General features: G+C 49.6%; 2 protein-coding genes across 2 annotated transcripts in view; one reads left to right on the top strand and one right to left on the bottom strand.

Annotated features, from left to right (window-relative positions):
• LOC106812467 (serine/threonine-protein kinase 38-like) overlaps positions 1-5,895 on the top strand; it is a gene marked incomplete at its 5' end in the record, with an annotated part of 10,221 nt that extends 4,326 nt beyond the window's left edge. Inside the window, 8 exon segments of the mRNA XM_014816352.1 lie at positions 388-511; positions 1,672-1,826; positions 2,169-2,271; positions 2,601-2,780; positions 4,143-4,266; positions 4,680-4,778; positions 5,316-5,398; positions 5,689-5,895. Coding sequence (XP_014671838.1) covers positions 388-511; positions 1,672-1,826; positions 2,169-2,271; positions 2,601-2,780; positions 4,143-4,266; positions 4,680-4,778; positions 5,316-5,398; positions 5,689-5,798 — 978 coding nt within the window.
• A 4,349-nt stretch (positions 5,896-10,244) lies between these two features.
• The window catches only part of LOC106812466 (F-box only protein 47-like), a 6,226-nt gene continuing 3,317 nt past the window's right edge, over positions 10,245-13,153 (bottom strand). Inside the window, exons 6-9 of the mRNA XM_014816350.1 lie at positions 12,393-12,559; positions 11,557-11,691; positions 10,970-11,126; positions 10,245-10,415 (exon numbers count right to left, since the gene is read on the bottom strand). Coding sequence (XP_014671836.1) covers positions 10,315-10,415; positions 10,970-11,126; positions 11,557-11,691; positions 12,393-12,559 — 560 coding nt within the window. The 3' untranslated portion in view covers positions 10,245-10,314. The remainder of the gene's footprint in view (positions 10,416-10,969; positions 11,127-11,556; positions 11,692-12,392; positions 12,560-13,153) is intronic.

Raw genomic sequence — 13,153 nt, 5'->3', positions numbered from 1 at the left:
GTTTTCCCTACCTACCTACCCTATTTTTTTTCGGCATGTAACGTTAACCACACATATATTTTGTTTTGGCCTAATGACCAATTAACAACGATCCTCTCGCTAACGATCTCCCCTACTCGTCTCACCCGTAGATTGTGCCGTCAGTCACCCCCCTGCATGTTCGTATTTCCCCTAAAGACCAATCAACGACGAACGCCCAAGGTATTCTCTTCGCCTGTAGGTGGCGCCGGCGGCGGCGGCAGTCGGCAAGCGACGGGCATTGTCATTGCGCACATTACATCCTCGATTGGGTGGCGTAGCCGTTCGGGGTACAGGCGAAGGCATCGCGAAGCTTATCTCGCTAACATCGACGCGGAGTTTTCGAGCGTTTGTTTTTGTCTTCGCCAGGTGGCGCACGTGCGGGCGGAGCGCGACATACTCGTGGAGGCGGATCACACGTGGGTCGTGAAGATGTACTACAGCTTCCAGGACGCGCAGAATCTGTACCTCATCATGGAGTTTCTACCCGGAGGTAGGTAGCAGGGAAAAAATTTATTTTTCGGGGGCTACTTTTCAAGCTCGCGTGCATGAAAATAGCACTCTAAAATTTGGTTTGCATTGAACTCTATGCAAAATTACGGGGGCTCTTTTTGGCATTTCGGGGGCTAAATCGCCCCGAGCCCCGTGTATTTTTTTCACTGGTAGACAACGTGATGACATGAGAGCGTTGAGTGGTTGCTGAGCGATTTTTGGGAGATTTTTTCCCTGGACGAACTCTACATGGGCGGGAATACGAACTCGACATGGGCGGGGATACGAACTCTACATGGGCGGGGGATACGAACTCTACATGGGCGGGGGATACAAACTCGACACGGGCGGGGCGGGGGATCATATTCACGACACGTTCAAAAATTTTCTCTACGTAGGTGACGTGATGTGTGTGTGTCTCTACATTTGACGTTGAGGACATATTGTTCTTTTCTTGGTGTGTGACGCATGTAGATGACTTAATGACACTGTCTATCTGTAGGTGATATTAATGTGTGTGTTATTATCTGTGTGCGTGCGTGCGTGCGTGCGTGCGTGCGTGCATGCGTGTACAGGTAACATGTTGACGACTTTTCTCTCTTTCTCTCTCTCTCTATATATGTGGTGACATGACACCTTGTCTCATTGTCTGTGTAGGTGACATGACACACTGTCTCTCTCTGCATAGATGACATTAATGACGCCTTGTCAGTCTGTATCGTATATGTGACATGATGACACCTCATGTCTCTGTGCGTATGTGACATTAATGACACACACTGTCTCCCGCCACAGGTGACATGATGACGCTGCTCATGAAGAAGGGCGCGTATGACACCTGTTATAGGTGACCTGATGACACCTCATGTCTCTGTGCGTATGTGACATTAATGACACACACTGTCTCCCGCCACAGGTGACATGATGACGCTGCTCATGAAGAAGGGCGCGTATGACACCTGTTATAGGTGACCTGATGACACCTCATGTCTCTGTGCGTATGTGACATTAATGACACACACTGTCTCCCGCCACAGGTGACATGATGACGCTGCTCATGAAGAAGGACACGTTGTATGACACCTGTTATAGGTGACCTGATGACACCTCATGTCTCTGTGCGTATGTGACATTAATGACACACACTGTCTCCCGCCACAGGTGACATGATGACGCTGCTCATGAAGAAGGACACGTTGACGGAGGAGTGCACGCAGTTCTACGTAGCGGAGTCCGTGCTCTCCATCAACTCCATACACAAGCTCGGCTTCATCCATCGCGACATCAAGCCGGACAACCTGCTGCTCGACGCAAAGGTAGCTCCATCGCCCGCGGGCGCAGAGATGTTCGCTTGTTCGGGAAGGCTTGGCGGCAGCGATCGATCTTCTCGGGGGTTTCCTCTCGGTCTATTTTTCGTCACATTTCCTTTATTAAAATTTGTTTATTTTTTATGTTTCCCTTATGGCAAGTTGTTCCGTTGTTTCCCACAAGGGAAATGAATACCTTGCTATAAAGGAGCTGGGATTGCATCAGTGTTTTAAGTGTTCGCATTGTTTTGCGTTTGCTTTCATGCGTTTTGCGTGTTTTGCGTTTGCGTTCGCGTCGTATTCGCTCGCTGTGTTGGGTACGCGACTCACCGCTCGCCGCTACCATTGCAGGGTCACATTAAGCTGTCGGACTTTGGGCTCTGCACAGGCCTGAAGAAGTCGCATCGCACAGACTTCTACCGAGATCTTTCGCAAGCCAAGCCCACGGACTTCTGTAAGTAGCGCGGCTGCCGCGACACGAGCGTTCGCTTGTCGTAGCTCCGCTCCTGCCATTACACAGCTACATGTATTGAATGTGAAATATGCATACTTTTAATTTTAATTTACATGACAGCTATATAATAATATTAGGTTAAGTATCATAGTGTGTGTACGTATGTGTGTGTGTGTGCATGCGTGCGTGCGTGCATGCGTGCGTGCGTGCGTATAAATACGTATGCAATACTAAAGGGTTGCTCGTTGTTAACATTGTTGAGTAGGATTACATAATACATATAATATATAACATACGTGTACGATAATGCTGTGTACTCGCTGCAACAGCGTCCAGTCCGATGGACTCTAAGCGGCGGGCGGAGAGCTGGAAGCGAAACAGGAGGGCGCTAGCGTACTCGACGGTCGGCACGCCCGACTACATCGCCCCCGAGGTTTTCATGCAGACCGGCTACACGGAGAGCTGTGATTGGTGGTCAGTCGGCGTCATCATGTACGAGATGTTGATAGGTGAGCATGCGCGCGAGTCGTCGCGGCGATGAGCCGCACAGAGCCGCGATTGGTTGGTCTGCGGGCATCGTCGTAGATACAGCAATGGTGTCACCGGCATTACCAAAATGACTGTCGCGAAGATGAGATGAGAGTGTGCGCGTGTGATGATGTATGAATATTATCGTGCGGGTAGCTATTCTCTGTGAGCCTGGCCTGACCTGAAGTAGTATAGGGACGTCGATTACTACCCGTGATCGTATTAGTGGTTACGCGTGAGTGTGTGTATTACACCCTTTGCTAACGTCTATTTAAATACAGGTTATAAAGAACATAACAACTATGATATACGTATCCAGTTATTGTCTTTAATTGTACTGCATTAACTATGTATAAGCCCATAGCGGGGCAAACGCGTACAGTGGATGTGCGCGAGTAACATCACAAATTACGAGGTTATTGCTGTCTCGTAGCCTTCTCTACCCAATCTTGTATATCTTAGAATGTCTGTCTGACTCTCTCCGATCTCTCTCTAGTCGAACACGCGGTTATATACCCACATAGGTAGACACGCCTACCTATTGTTTGTGGTCACTCCGTTCTACGTTACTGTCTGTAATTGGCTAATTCTACCACTGTCTAGTCCCGGGTCATAACTTTACACAGTTAGCCTGTATACCAAAATAGAACAATAGCTTATTCATGTATATTTACTTCTCTGTCTTTCGACGGTATTACAGCAGTGCTAGCGGTCGCTTCTCGTTTGGAAAATTCATTACATGGATTCGATCAAGGATTATATCAATAAACTTCTTTATATGTAAGGACGTGAAATGAAAGAAGATGAAAGCGGTTACTTTCCGAAGGCGAGGTGACGCTGGGGCGTTACTGAGCTCAATCACATCTCATTGTTCCGGAACCATTGTTGTATCGGGTCAGTCAGTAGCTGCGTTCAGACGAGACTCCGTATTTATTAAATTCGGTATTCGCGAGATACCGAAGCTGAGACAAATTCGCGACTTACTCCACCCGAGCGTTCACACGCTGTTTCGCGGCTTCAGAAATGCCGTATTTAGTTACTTGCGAGCTGCGAGTTGGAAAAAAAACAATGCGTCCAAGCAAACAATCAAGCGAACAATTCAAATTAAACAATCAATGCCCAGCAACTCTGTGTAAACTCTGGCTCTCGACAAATACGCGGTCCAAGAGATTCGGAATTTCTCAAGCACGAGAAGTAATTCGGCATCTGGGAAGCTGCGTATTTCAACAAAATACCGTATTTGTTGGACCGCGCATTTTAGCCTCGTGTGAACACTAAATACCGAATTTGTTGCTCCGTGTGAACGCGGCTAGTTAATCTTGCTTTGCTTCTCTCCCCGGCAGGCTATCCTCCGTTTTGCTCGGAGAGTCCTCAGGAGACGTACCGGAAGGTGATGCACTGGAAGGACACGCTAGTCTTCCCTCCCGAGATGCCCATCTCCAACGAGGCCAGAGATCTCATACAGAAGTACGTCTCAAGTTTCAAGTTTTCAAGATGTTTATTTGTGCTAAACGTGGAAAAATCAAACAGTTATAACTTTGCTTATAAAATGCACGGGTATGGCGAAAGGACCATGCGGTCATCGAAGTCAGCCATACACTATAGTAACAATACATATGACATTCCATCTGATGCTATGTTTGACCCTGAACGGGCCCCTGGCCTTGAGCAGTTGACCTTGGGCGGGTTATCCTTGGGCGAGCTGACTGTGAACAACTAATAGGAACAGCAAACATGTCGCTGAATTACATCGTCTGCAGAGTTGGGCGATTGTTCTCGCTCCCCGTTCGTTCGTTGTCCTTGCCCACTGTTCGTTCGTTGTTCTTGCTAACCGTTCGTTCGTTGTTCTCGCTCACCGTGTGTTCTTTCTTCGCCGGCAGATTCTGCTGTTCGCCGGAGCAGAGGGTAGGACACCACGGGGGTTCCAAAGAGATCAGGTGTCATCAGTTCTTCAAGGGTGTCGACTGGGATCACATAAGGTGAGCCAATCTCTCTCACGTCGCCACACAGAGCCCTTTAACATGTTTAAACTCTTGCTGCTGCGGGTTTCGAGATTAGACACCTCGGTGGAGATTTGATATGCTCGCAGAATCTCGTAATTGCTCAAAAAAAAAAAATCTCGTAATTGCAGCCTTCGTAAAAAAAAAATTCACGGTTGTGACATCAGCTGATGCATAATATTTTAGTATTACTTGGTTATTTGTATTGTGGTTTCTCTTGAGTGAGCGTCGTATAGAGGTTTGACTGCATATCATGTGTAACGTGGGTGGCATCGCCGCTGCTGCACAAGCGTAACACTTGCCGTGTTAAAAAGGACCTCTACATAACAGACACCTGTCTATAAAGGACACCTCGGAAGTTTCCCTCGAGTGAGCATGTTTGACTGCGTGTCGTAAAAAAAGGACCTCCACATAACGGACACCTGTCTATAAGGGACACCTCGGTGGTTTGCCTCGAGTGAGCGCGTGTTTGACTGCGTGCCGGGAGTAACGTGCGTGTCGCGTGTGCTTCTGTAGGGAGCGGCCGTCGGCGATACCAGTAGAGGTGAAGAGCATCGACGACACGTCCAACTTTGACGAGTTTCCCGACATGAAGCCACGTGAGTGCAGGTCGCGCGGCGATGCAGCATCCTTCTCTTCCTCCTGCTTTCCTGCTTCCCCTTCCTTTCCTGCCTCTCTTCCTGCCTCGTACTCTTCCTCCCTACCTCGTTCTCTCTCTCTCTCCCTCTCTATCTATCTCTCTCTCATCCTACCCCACGGCCTTCCTTCTGTCCCAGCGACAGCGACGCGGTTCAAATGCGTAATCGTGCGTGCATTTGCGTTGCTGCGTCGTCGCCAGGTGGCGCTGCTAATAGCTCTCTCTCTCTCTCTCTGTCTCGCTCTCATACAGTGGTTCAGCCGCTGGACGTCGACATCAACTACAAGGACTGGGTCTTCATCAACTACACGTTCAAGCGCTTCGAGGGCCTCACGCAGCGCGGCATCCGACCCAAGAGCTAACCCGGCGCGGCGGGGGAAGCGCGAGACGCCACCGCCGCCGTCTCGCTCCGTCTCCGGGCGTCTCGGCTTGCGTCTCTCGAACTCGACTACAATTTGCCGGCGCAGAGCGTTTTGGCCGTCGTCGCGACCGCCAGGGGGCGATGCCAGTGCCATGCGCGAGTCGCCGATTCCGAGCTCGTCTGCGAACGGGACGAGGAGGGCAAGAGAGGCGAGAGAGAAGACAAAGATGCCGACCACGTTGATGGCTTCGTCTCTCTCTCTCTCAAAGGCGCGTTTTTTTTCGCCGGACGGCGGCGGCGCCGGGAGTCCCGCCTATGAGCAGCGCCCTCCTGTGTACATACTAGATTTTTTTGTTTTTTTTGGTTTTTTAATTCTCGGACTGGTGTTTTCCGTGTTAATTTATTACGAGGCGGCGTGCTGGGGGCGAGACGCTTTCTTTCGTTCGACGGGCGCGGCGCGATTTTTCCTTTCCGCGTGCGCGCGCACAAGCATCCCAGCTGTGATAGCAGTATGACGGCGTGACGCGCGAGTGTCGGATCAAAGCTGAGGACTTTCGGAAACCCGTTTTCCGTATCCGGAAGTCGTTCCGAACAACTTTTCGTCCGTTCCGACGGGCGTCCGTCTTTCCTTTCCGCCGCGTGTTCGATTTCGGAGGACCGGAGGGGGGTGGGGGTTAAATTTCGCGAGAGAGCGCGCGCGCTGTGTGGCCGCGTGTGTTGCTATCCTGACGCTATTACGTGAGGCAGCTGTGAGAGAATTAGGAGAAGGTTGGCGGAGCAGTCGGTGACATACGCGTAGCGGTCGTTGCGGCCAGCCGCCAGAGGGCGCTGTAACGGCCGCCGTCGCGCTACTCCGATTTTCCGTCGGATTTCTCTCGTTGGCGTTGGAAAAAACGGGAAGTCGTTTGACCGATCGAACCCTCCGGCATGGAGATATCATGTTTTGGGGATATCATAAGATTTCACATATGATGCCGAACTGTAATATATCGCTGGCCTGATGCGGCGGTCACTCGGTGGGGTGGGGGGAGGGGGGGGACGCATCAGGCAGTTCCTTATTAACCAGTTATTACATATATATACACACATATACACAGCGTTTTGGAAGTTTGTATGATTTTCTTCTCTGCGTTTTTGTTTTTCCTAGAAGACCGTGTAACATTCCTTGGACGAGAGTTTTTGCGCCGCGCCGCGTTGTCCACCGCGCGCGAGGCCGTGTCGAGCGCGTTTAGGTGAGGATGGAGGAGGAGGGAGAGTTGGAGAAACGAAGCTCGGCTCGCGCGTTGCTCAGCTGTGAACGGGTAGTGTAAAACCTCCGATTCTCTCTCCGTCGTCGAGAAGGGCTCTGGCTTCTCCTGGGGGGAGGGGGGGACCATGTTTGTACGACGAGGATTATGCGCGTCGTCGGGGCGTTGCCGTAGACGGACGCCGCGGTCGTTTGGTCGGCCGACGCGGGGGAGCTCGCGCGGTTGCCAGCGGTTACGAGCACGCGCGCGGGGCAGACGGTAAAGCGAGTCGAGCTCTGTCGTCGTTGCCGGGGACGACGCGGCGGCGGCGGCGAGTTCGCGATGTTAACAATGAGCTTTGTGAAATGTAGTCTCTGCGTAGAGTGCGCCGGTTGTCGCCTTCTAGCGCCCGTCGTTTCTATTTCTTCGACGCGATAGCGACGCGGACGTCGCCGCGGTTACGAGGTCGCCTGTAACCGAGGCGGGGCAGGCGTGCCGCCACCAGGTGGCAGCGGTGGGCGAGTCGGCACCAGGTGGCAGCGGTGGGCGAGTCGGCACCAGGTGGCAGCGGTGGGCGCGTTAACCTGCATCTTTCATCTTTTGTAATTATAGTTTTAGGTTTTTGCAAACGTTGACAAGTGATCATGAACAGAGGCCGCGAGACTGGCGCCGTCCCTCGGACAGCAGTAGCTAATTGGATGCTGAGGGGGGACGCGGCGCCAGACTATAGGTATAAGTGGGCTGGTTCTGCTGTATGTACTATAAAGGCAGGCCCTTACACGGGGTAGTTGAATAATAAGATAATTTTATTAATTATAAATATATTATACAGATTTTGTTACACTAGTCACGGATTATTTGGCCGGACTTCTGGATCCGCGGTAACACGGGAGCGGTTAAGCGCGTGCGCGTGCGTGCCGGGGGAGGTGGGTGAATCGAGGGGAACTCTCTCTCTCTCTCCCCCCCCCACGCGCAGGGCGTGTCTGTCGCGCAGCTGTGTGGAGCGTTGTTGATGACGGGTTCGTGTCTTGGTGTGACGCGCGCGGAGCAGCGACAGCCTGTCTCGCATAATGCCACAGGTCTAGCTCTACCAGACTAGTAGCCATCTTCGCTCCCGCCACACTGAGGCCCTGTAGCAGGAGCGAAGGGGCTACAGTGGTAGAATTAGCACAGACATTGTAGGCAGTGGTGGTGCGAGAGTGTGTTTCAGTGCGTGTAACGGACCGAGGCACGTCATGCGGTTGCGTTTCGACTAATAGGAATTTAAAATGTTTAGCGTTGCCGTGGGAACGGTCACGCGTGCTGTGAGTTACTGCTGCGGGTCCGTGCCAAGATGTCGGTTCCCTCGCGTCGTTGGTAGAGTCTTGCGATCATTTACGGAGGAGAACGTGGCAACGAATTTATGCAGCTGTGTACCGACTGGCCTTTGACGACGATACTCGGTGTAAAATGCTCGGAGAGCGAGAGACAGAGAGAGAGAAGTAAGGGGAGTGATAAGAGAGAGGGAGAGAGAGAGATAGAGAAAGGGGAGGTAGTGGGAGCGAGAGAGTGAGTGAGAGAGGGGGAGGCAGAATGATAGAGAGAGAGAGTGTGTGTGTGTGTGTGCGTGCGTGCGTGCGTGCGTGCGTGCGTGCGTGCGTACGGAGTGAAGAGAGACGTGGGTAATGTATATAAAACGGAAGTTGGTTTGTGAAGTGAAGTGTATGTGATCGGTATTACATTCTATATGGATTACTGTCATGACAAAACATTGCAGGGAACAGCCAGTGTTAGGGCGTGTGTACGTCACTGCTTAATGTTGTTCAGATATGTGGGTCTAGGCTCTGTCTCTGTGAGTGTAAACTATGGAATTGAATTTGGATCAACCTTAACTGCTTTCAGCAGAATTGTTAGTAATAAACCTATATGAATCTGTATAACCAATAACTTTCTCCTTCACGTTTATTTTTTATACACTGAATTTTACAGTTTACTACGTTTTGTGTAGTATATTATTGGACAGGTAACAAGATTTGCATTTGATTTCAGAGAAACTTAAATATTAATACAAATATAGGCACGTAAATATTTTAAATTTAAATACTGACAAAATATTAATGAATATTATTATAGTTAATTTAAATATTATGCTAACGTATATACAAATACTGCAATAATTAATCGTTATATTAACCTATGTCTATTAAATTACAATAATTACACAACAGGAGGTAGCAGTATGCTAATGTTACACAGATTGTCACTCTGACATTTAATTGTCATTTGATATCATTGGTAAAATTTAGAAACGCAATTATTGACTCCAGGATTGGATAATTCAAGGTTGGCAGTACATGCAGCATCGATGCAATAGATTATAATAAAACCTCGATCGTCTGCGCATCACAATATTAACAACAGCAAATGATCTTAAATCTTCCCAAGATAAAGAAAACCCCAATCTGAATAAATGTGACAACAGTAGAGAGAATAGCAGGTGTGTACTATAATATTACTAATGCACCCCCTGTTCATTAAAGCGTTCGATGCAATTAAAACTGACTTAAAAAACTGGTCAACTCAATAAAAATTCCTATTCCGAAAATTACATCCAGGATATTGTCTTTGCTGGCATCTTTGCTACGTACCGTTTTGCAACCTCCTTATCCTTTCACATATCTTTTTTGGGAGTGCGATGCAGACAGGATCGGCAGAACCAAGGTGCCGATGCGCGGTGCATAGATTCCATGTTTTCTTAGATATCCTGTCCTGGCTCTAGCATTGCGGAAGCCACGCTGAGCACGATGCTGCTGCTGCGCGGTTGCTAGGTTCGATCGTGCAGACTTCGTTAAAGCAGCAGATGGCAAACTGCGCTCGCTTGTATTCAATACACACACGCAGGTTACTGGGCAAGCATCGGCCCATGTATTGTCGGATGTTGGCACACAAGCAGGATTCGGCCCATTTTTTGTCAGATGTTGGCACACACGAGCAGCATTTGGCACACTGTGGTTGTCAGATGTTGGCGCACACGAGCAGCATTTGGCACACTGTGGTTGTCAGATGTTGGCACACACGAGCAGCATTTGGCACACTGTGGTTGTCAGATGTTGGCACACACGAGCAGCATTTGGCACACTGTGGTTGTCAGATGTTGGCACACATGAGCAGCATTTGGCACACTGCGTTTGTCAGATGTTGCCCCACACGAGCAGCATTTGGCACACTGTGGTTGTCAGATGTTGCCACACGCGAGCAGCATTTGGCACACTGTGGTTGTCAAGTGGTGACCTGCAGGCAGTACGTGGCACGCTACTGGGCTATCATGTTCTTGAAGGCAAGGCTGAGGATCTCCTTGCTGAATTCCACCTGTGCATCTAGAACTAGCATGAAGTCCGACTCGCCCTGGCTATCTATAAGCAATAAATAAGAACCAACAACTTACACGGCAGATTAAAGTTCGCGACTTCACATGCTACGATTTTCAGCCAACGCGCCCAATATCACAACTACCACAGTATCATCATCTTCATATATATGCATCCTCACAATTGACTTCTTTACCTGGATTGATTGACGAGTAACTTTAGCCAATCAGTGTCGTGATAGAGGGCTCTATAAACCACTGTCTACTGCCCAGAAAACAAACTGCGCCTGTGCCTTTGAACCCAGGCAAAACGAGTTAGCTACGCCCCTGGATTAACCTGTGAGCGACCCGAAATCGAGGCGGGCAATCGAAATTTTCGACACCATCCACTACGACACCGACAAAGTGCTCGAATTGCGCGGAGGTGGAATAATTAAGCAGGGGTAAGGCAAGTAGGAGGACGAGACCGACAAACAAAGAATTGCGTTGGTGGTGGTGGGGGGGGGGAGAACTGAGCAGGGGAGAGGAGTAAGAGGAGAGCCAGTGCGGTACGTGCTACACCCCTGGTTGGACCAGGATGGACCTGGATGGTTCACCCACCGTCTCTGATCTCAGCGACCTCTGCCAGCACGTCCTTGAAGGTGGTGCTGATGTGGTTGAGGAAGTTGACGCGTTCCTTGGGGCTGTCGATGATGGCCAGCACCTGCTGGATGACGTTAACGAGCCACGACGTCGAGTAGCGGAACTTTGTGATCACCTGCGGCGGGAGCGGACGCGAATTAACACGCAGGTTGTTACTGATGTTATCAACGCTACCGAGTACAGGAAGAGTGAATAAAATGAACGTTTGCGTTTCTTTATTATGTGTGTGTGTGTGCGTGCGTGTGCGTGCGTGTGTGTGTATGTATGTATATGTAATAATATATAATATTGTATTATTTATTATTATATATGATATTCCTTTCTTTCTCTCTCCCTCCTTTTCTTTCCTGCATCCTCCCCCCCCCCTCTCCACTTTTCTTTCACTTCTTCTCTCTTTCTCTTTCTCTCTCCACCCTCTCTCCCTCTCTTTCTCTCTCTCTCCCCCCTCTATCCCTCTCTTTCTCTCCACCTCTCTTTCACTTCTTCTCTCTTTCTCTCTCTCCCTCACTCTTCCTCCCTCTCGCGAGGGACACAACTATACGTACCACGCAGAATGAAGCCACGAGGTTTCCCAGCTCGCACATGCGGCCGTTGATGGCCTTGCTGCCCATGAACTTGACCGTGATCGTCGTGCCGCAGAACAGCAGCAGGTTAGCAAGGTTCTCCGCCAGCCACTCCATCTCTGTGAGACCTACGAACAGCAGGGAACAGCAAAGCTTAAACACCTGGACGGTAAGGTGATTAAACACCTGGATGTTAACGTGATTAAACACCTGCATGGGGCCCGTTGTCAGAAACAGAATTGGTCTTAACATTAGTCTTAACATGAACTTTTTCTCTTCGTTGACAGAAACGCTGCGAAGTTACGAGAATGAGAAACCGTAGCAGATTTCTTCATAACAATACGAAACAAAGTGCTGTCGACGGTCTAGAAGAAATTGTTAAAGTTAAGACTAATGTTAAGACGAATTTTGTTTCTGACAACGGCCCCCTAGATGGTAAGTTGATTAAACACCAGGATGGTAATTGTGATTGAACACGTGGATGGTAAGGTGATTAAACACCAGGATGGTACAAGGTGATTGAACACCTGGATGGTAAGGTGATTAAACACCTGGATGGTAAGGTGATTAAACACCTGGATGGTAAGGTATTTAAACACTGCGGTAGCAGGTAACGACCAAGAGCTGTTGTTGGTTGTTAACTATACTTACTACCCTGATAATTTGCCAACGCTACATGGGTAGAGCTAGGCTATTATATGATACAATAGGATATCCTAGCCTGTATATAGTTTCAAGATCTGATAATAGCTAAATATAGAGGTAATATCAGTCCTTATCACTCTTATAGCTGCTCGCCGTAGATTATCTAGACTGACGCACGTACTCGTTAGCTCGTCCACGATGCTGATGACGTCATCCTCGCTCCACTGCTTGTTGTGCGTGTGCATCGTGCGAATGGCTTCGGCGAGCGCGTGCAGGTAACGCGTCGACTGGTCGAGCGTCGCCGGCGTGTTGAAGCTCAGTACGTCCCACATCACCTCCTCTGTAGTGTACACGTGCGTGTGTGTGAAAGAGAGAGAGGGGAAGGTGATCATCATTGCTGATTGAAGAATGAGAGAAAGGGAGAGAGAGAGAGAGAGAGAGAGAGAGAGAGAGAGAGAGAGAGAGAGAGAGACGAGACGAGAGAGAGAGAGAAACAAATGAAGAGAAAGACCAGCAGAAGAAGGAAGAAGGCGGGAGTGATCACGAAGAGCGAAAGAAAACGACAGCCAGCCTTACTGCCATCATCATCAGCAGCTACGCACAGCGCTCGTAACCCTTTCGCTGATGAACAGCGTAATGAAATCTACGGCCGCTGTCGTTTTTCCCGCGGTTACGACCGCCTAATTCCCTCGCCCCGTAATAAGTACGGCCGAGCAGCGTCAATTCCCAATCCCATAAATAACCTGCGAAGACGCTGGGGACAGCGCGGCGATGGTGCGTGGTGGTGGTGGTGGTGGTGGTGGGGGAGGGGGAGGGGGTTAGAATGATGAGAGTGTGGGAGCTGTCGTCGTTGTCCCCACCGTCACTTTTCTCCCACTTACTGTTGTCCGGGGGACAATGATGAAAGTAGGAACAACAGTAAGTAAGAAAAAAG

Source organism: Priapulus caudatus, unplaced genomic scaffold (assembly GCF_000485595.1).
Source record: "Priapulus caudatus unplaced genomic scaffold, Priapulus_caudatus-5.0.1 Scaffold652, whole genome shotgun sequence".
NCBI lineage: Eukaryota > Metazoa > Priapulida > Priapulimorpha > Priapulimorphida > Priapulidae > Priapulus > Priapulus caudatus.
Note: the sequence above shows the minus strand (reverse complement) of the source record. Positions and strands in the feature narration are given on the sequence as shown.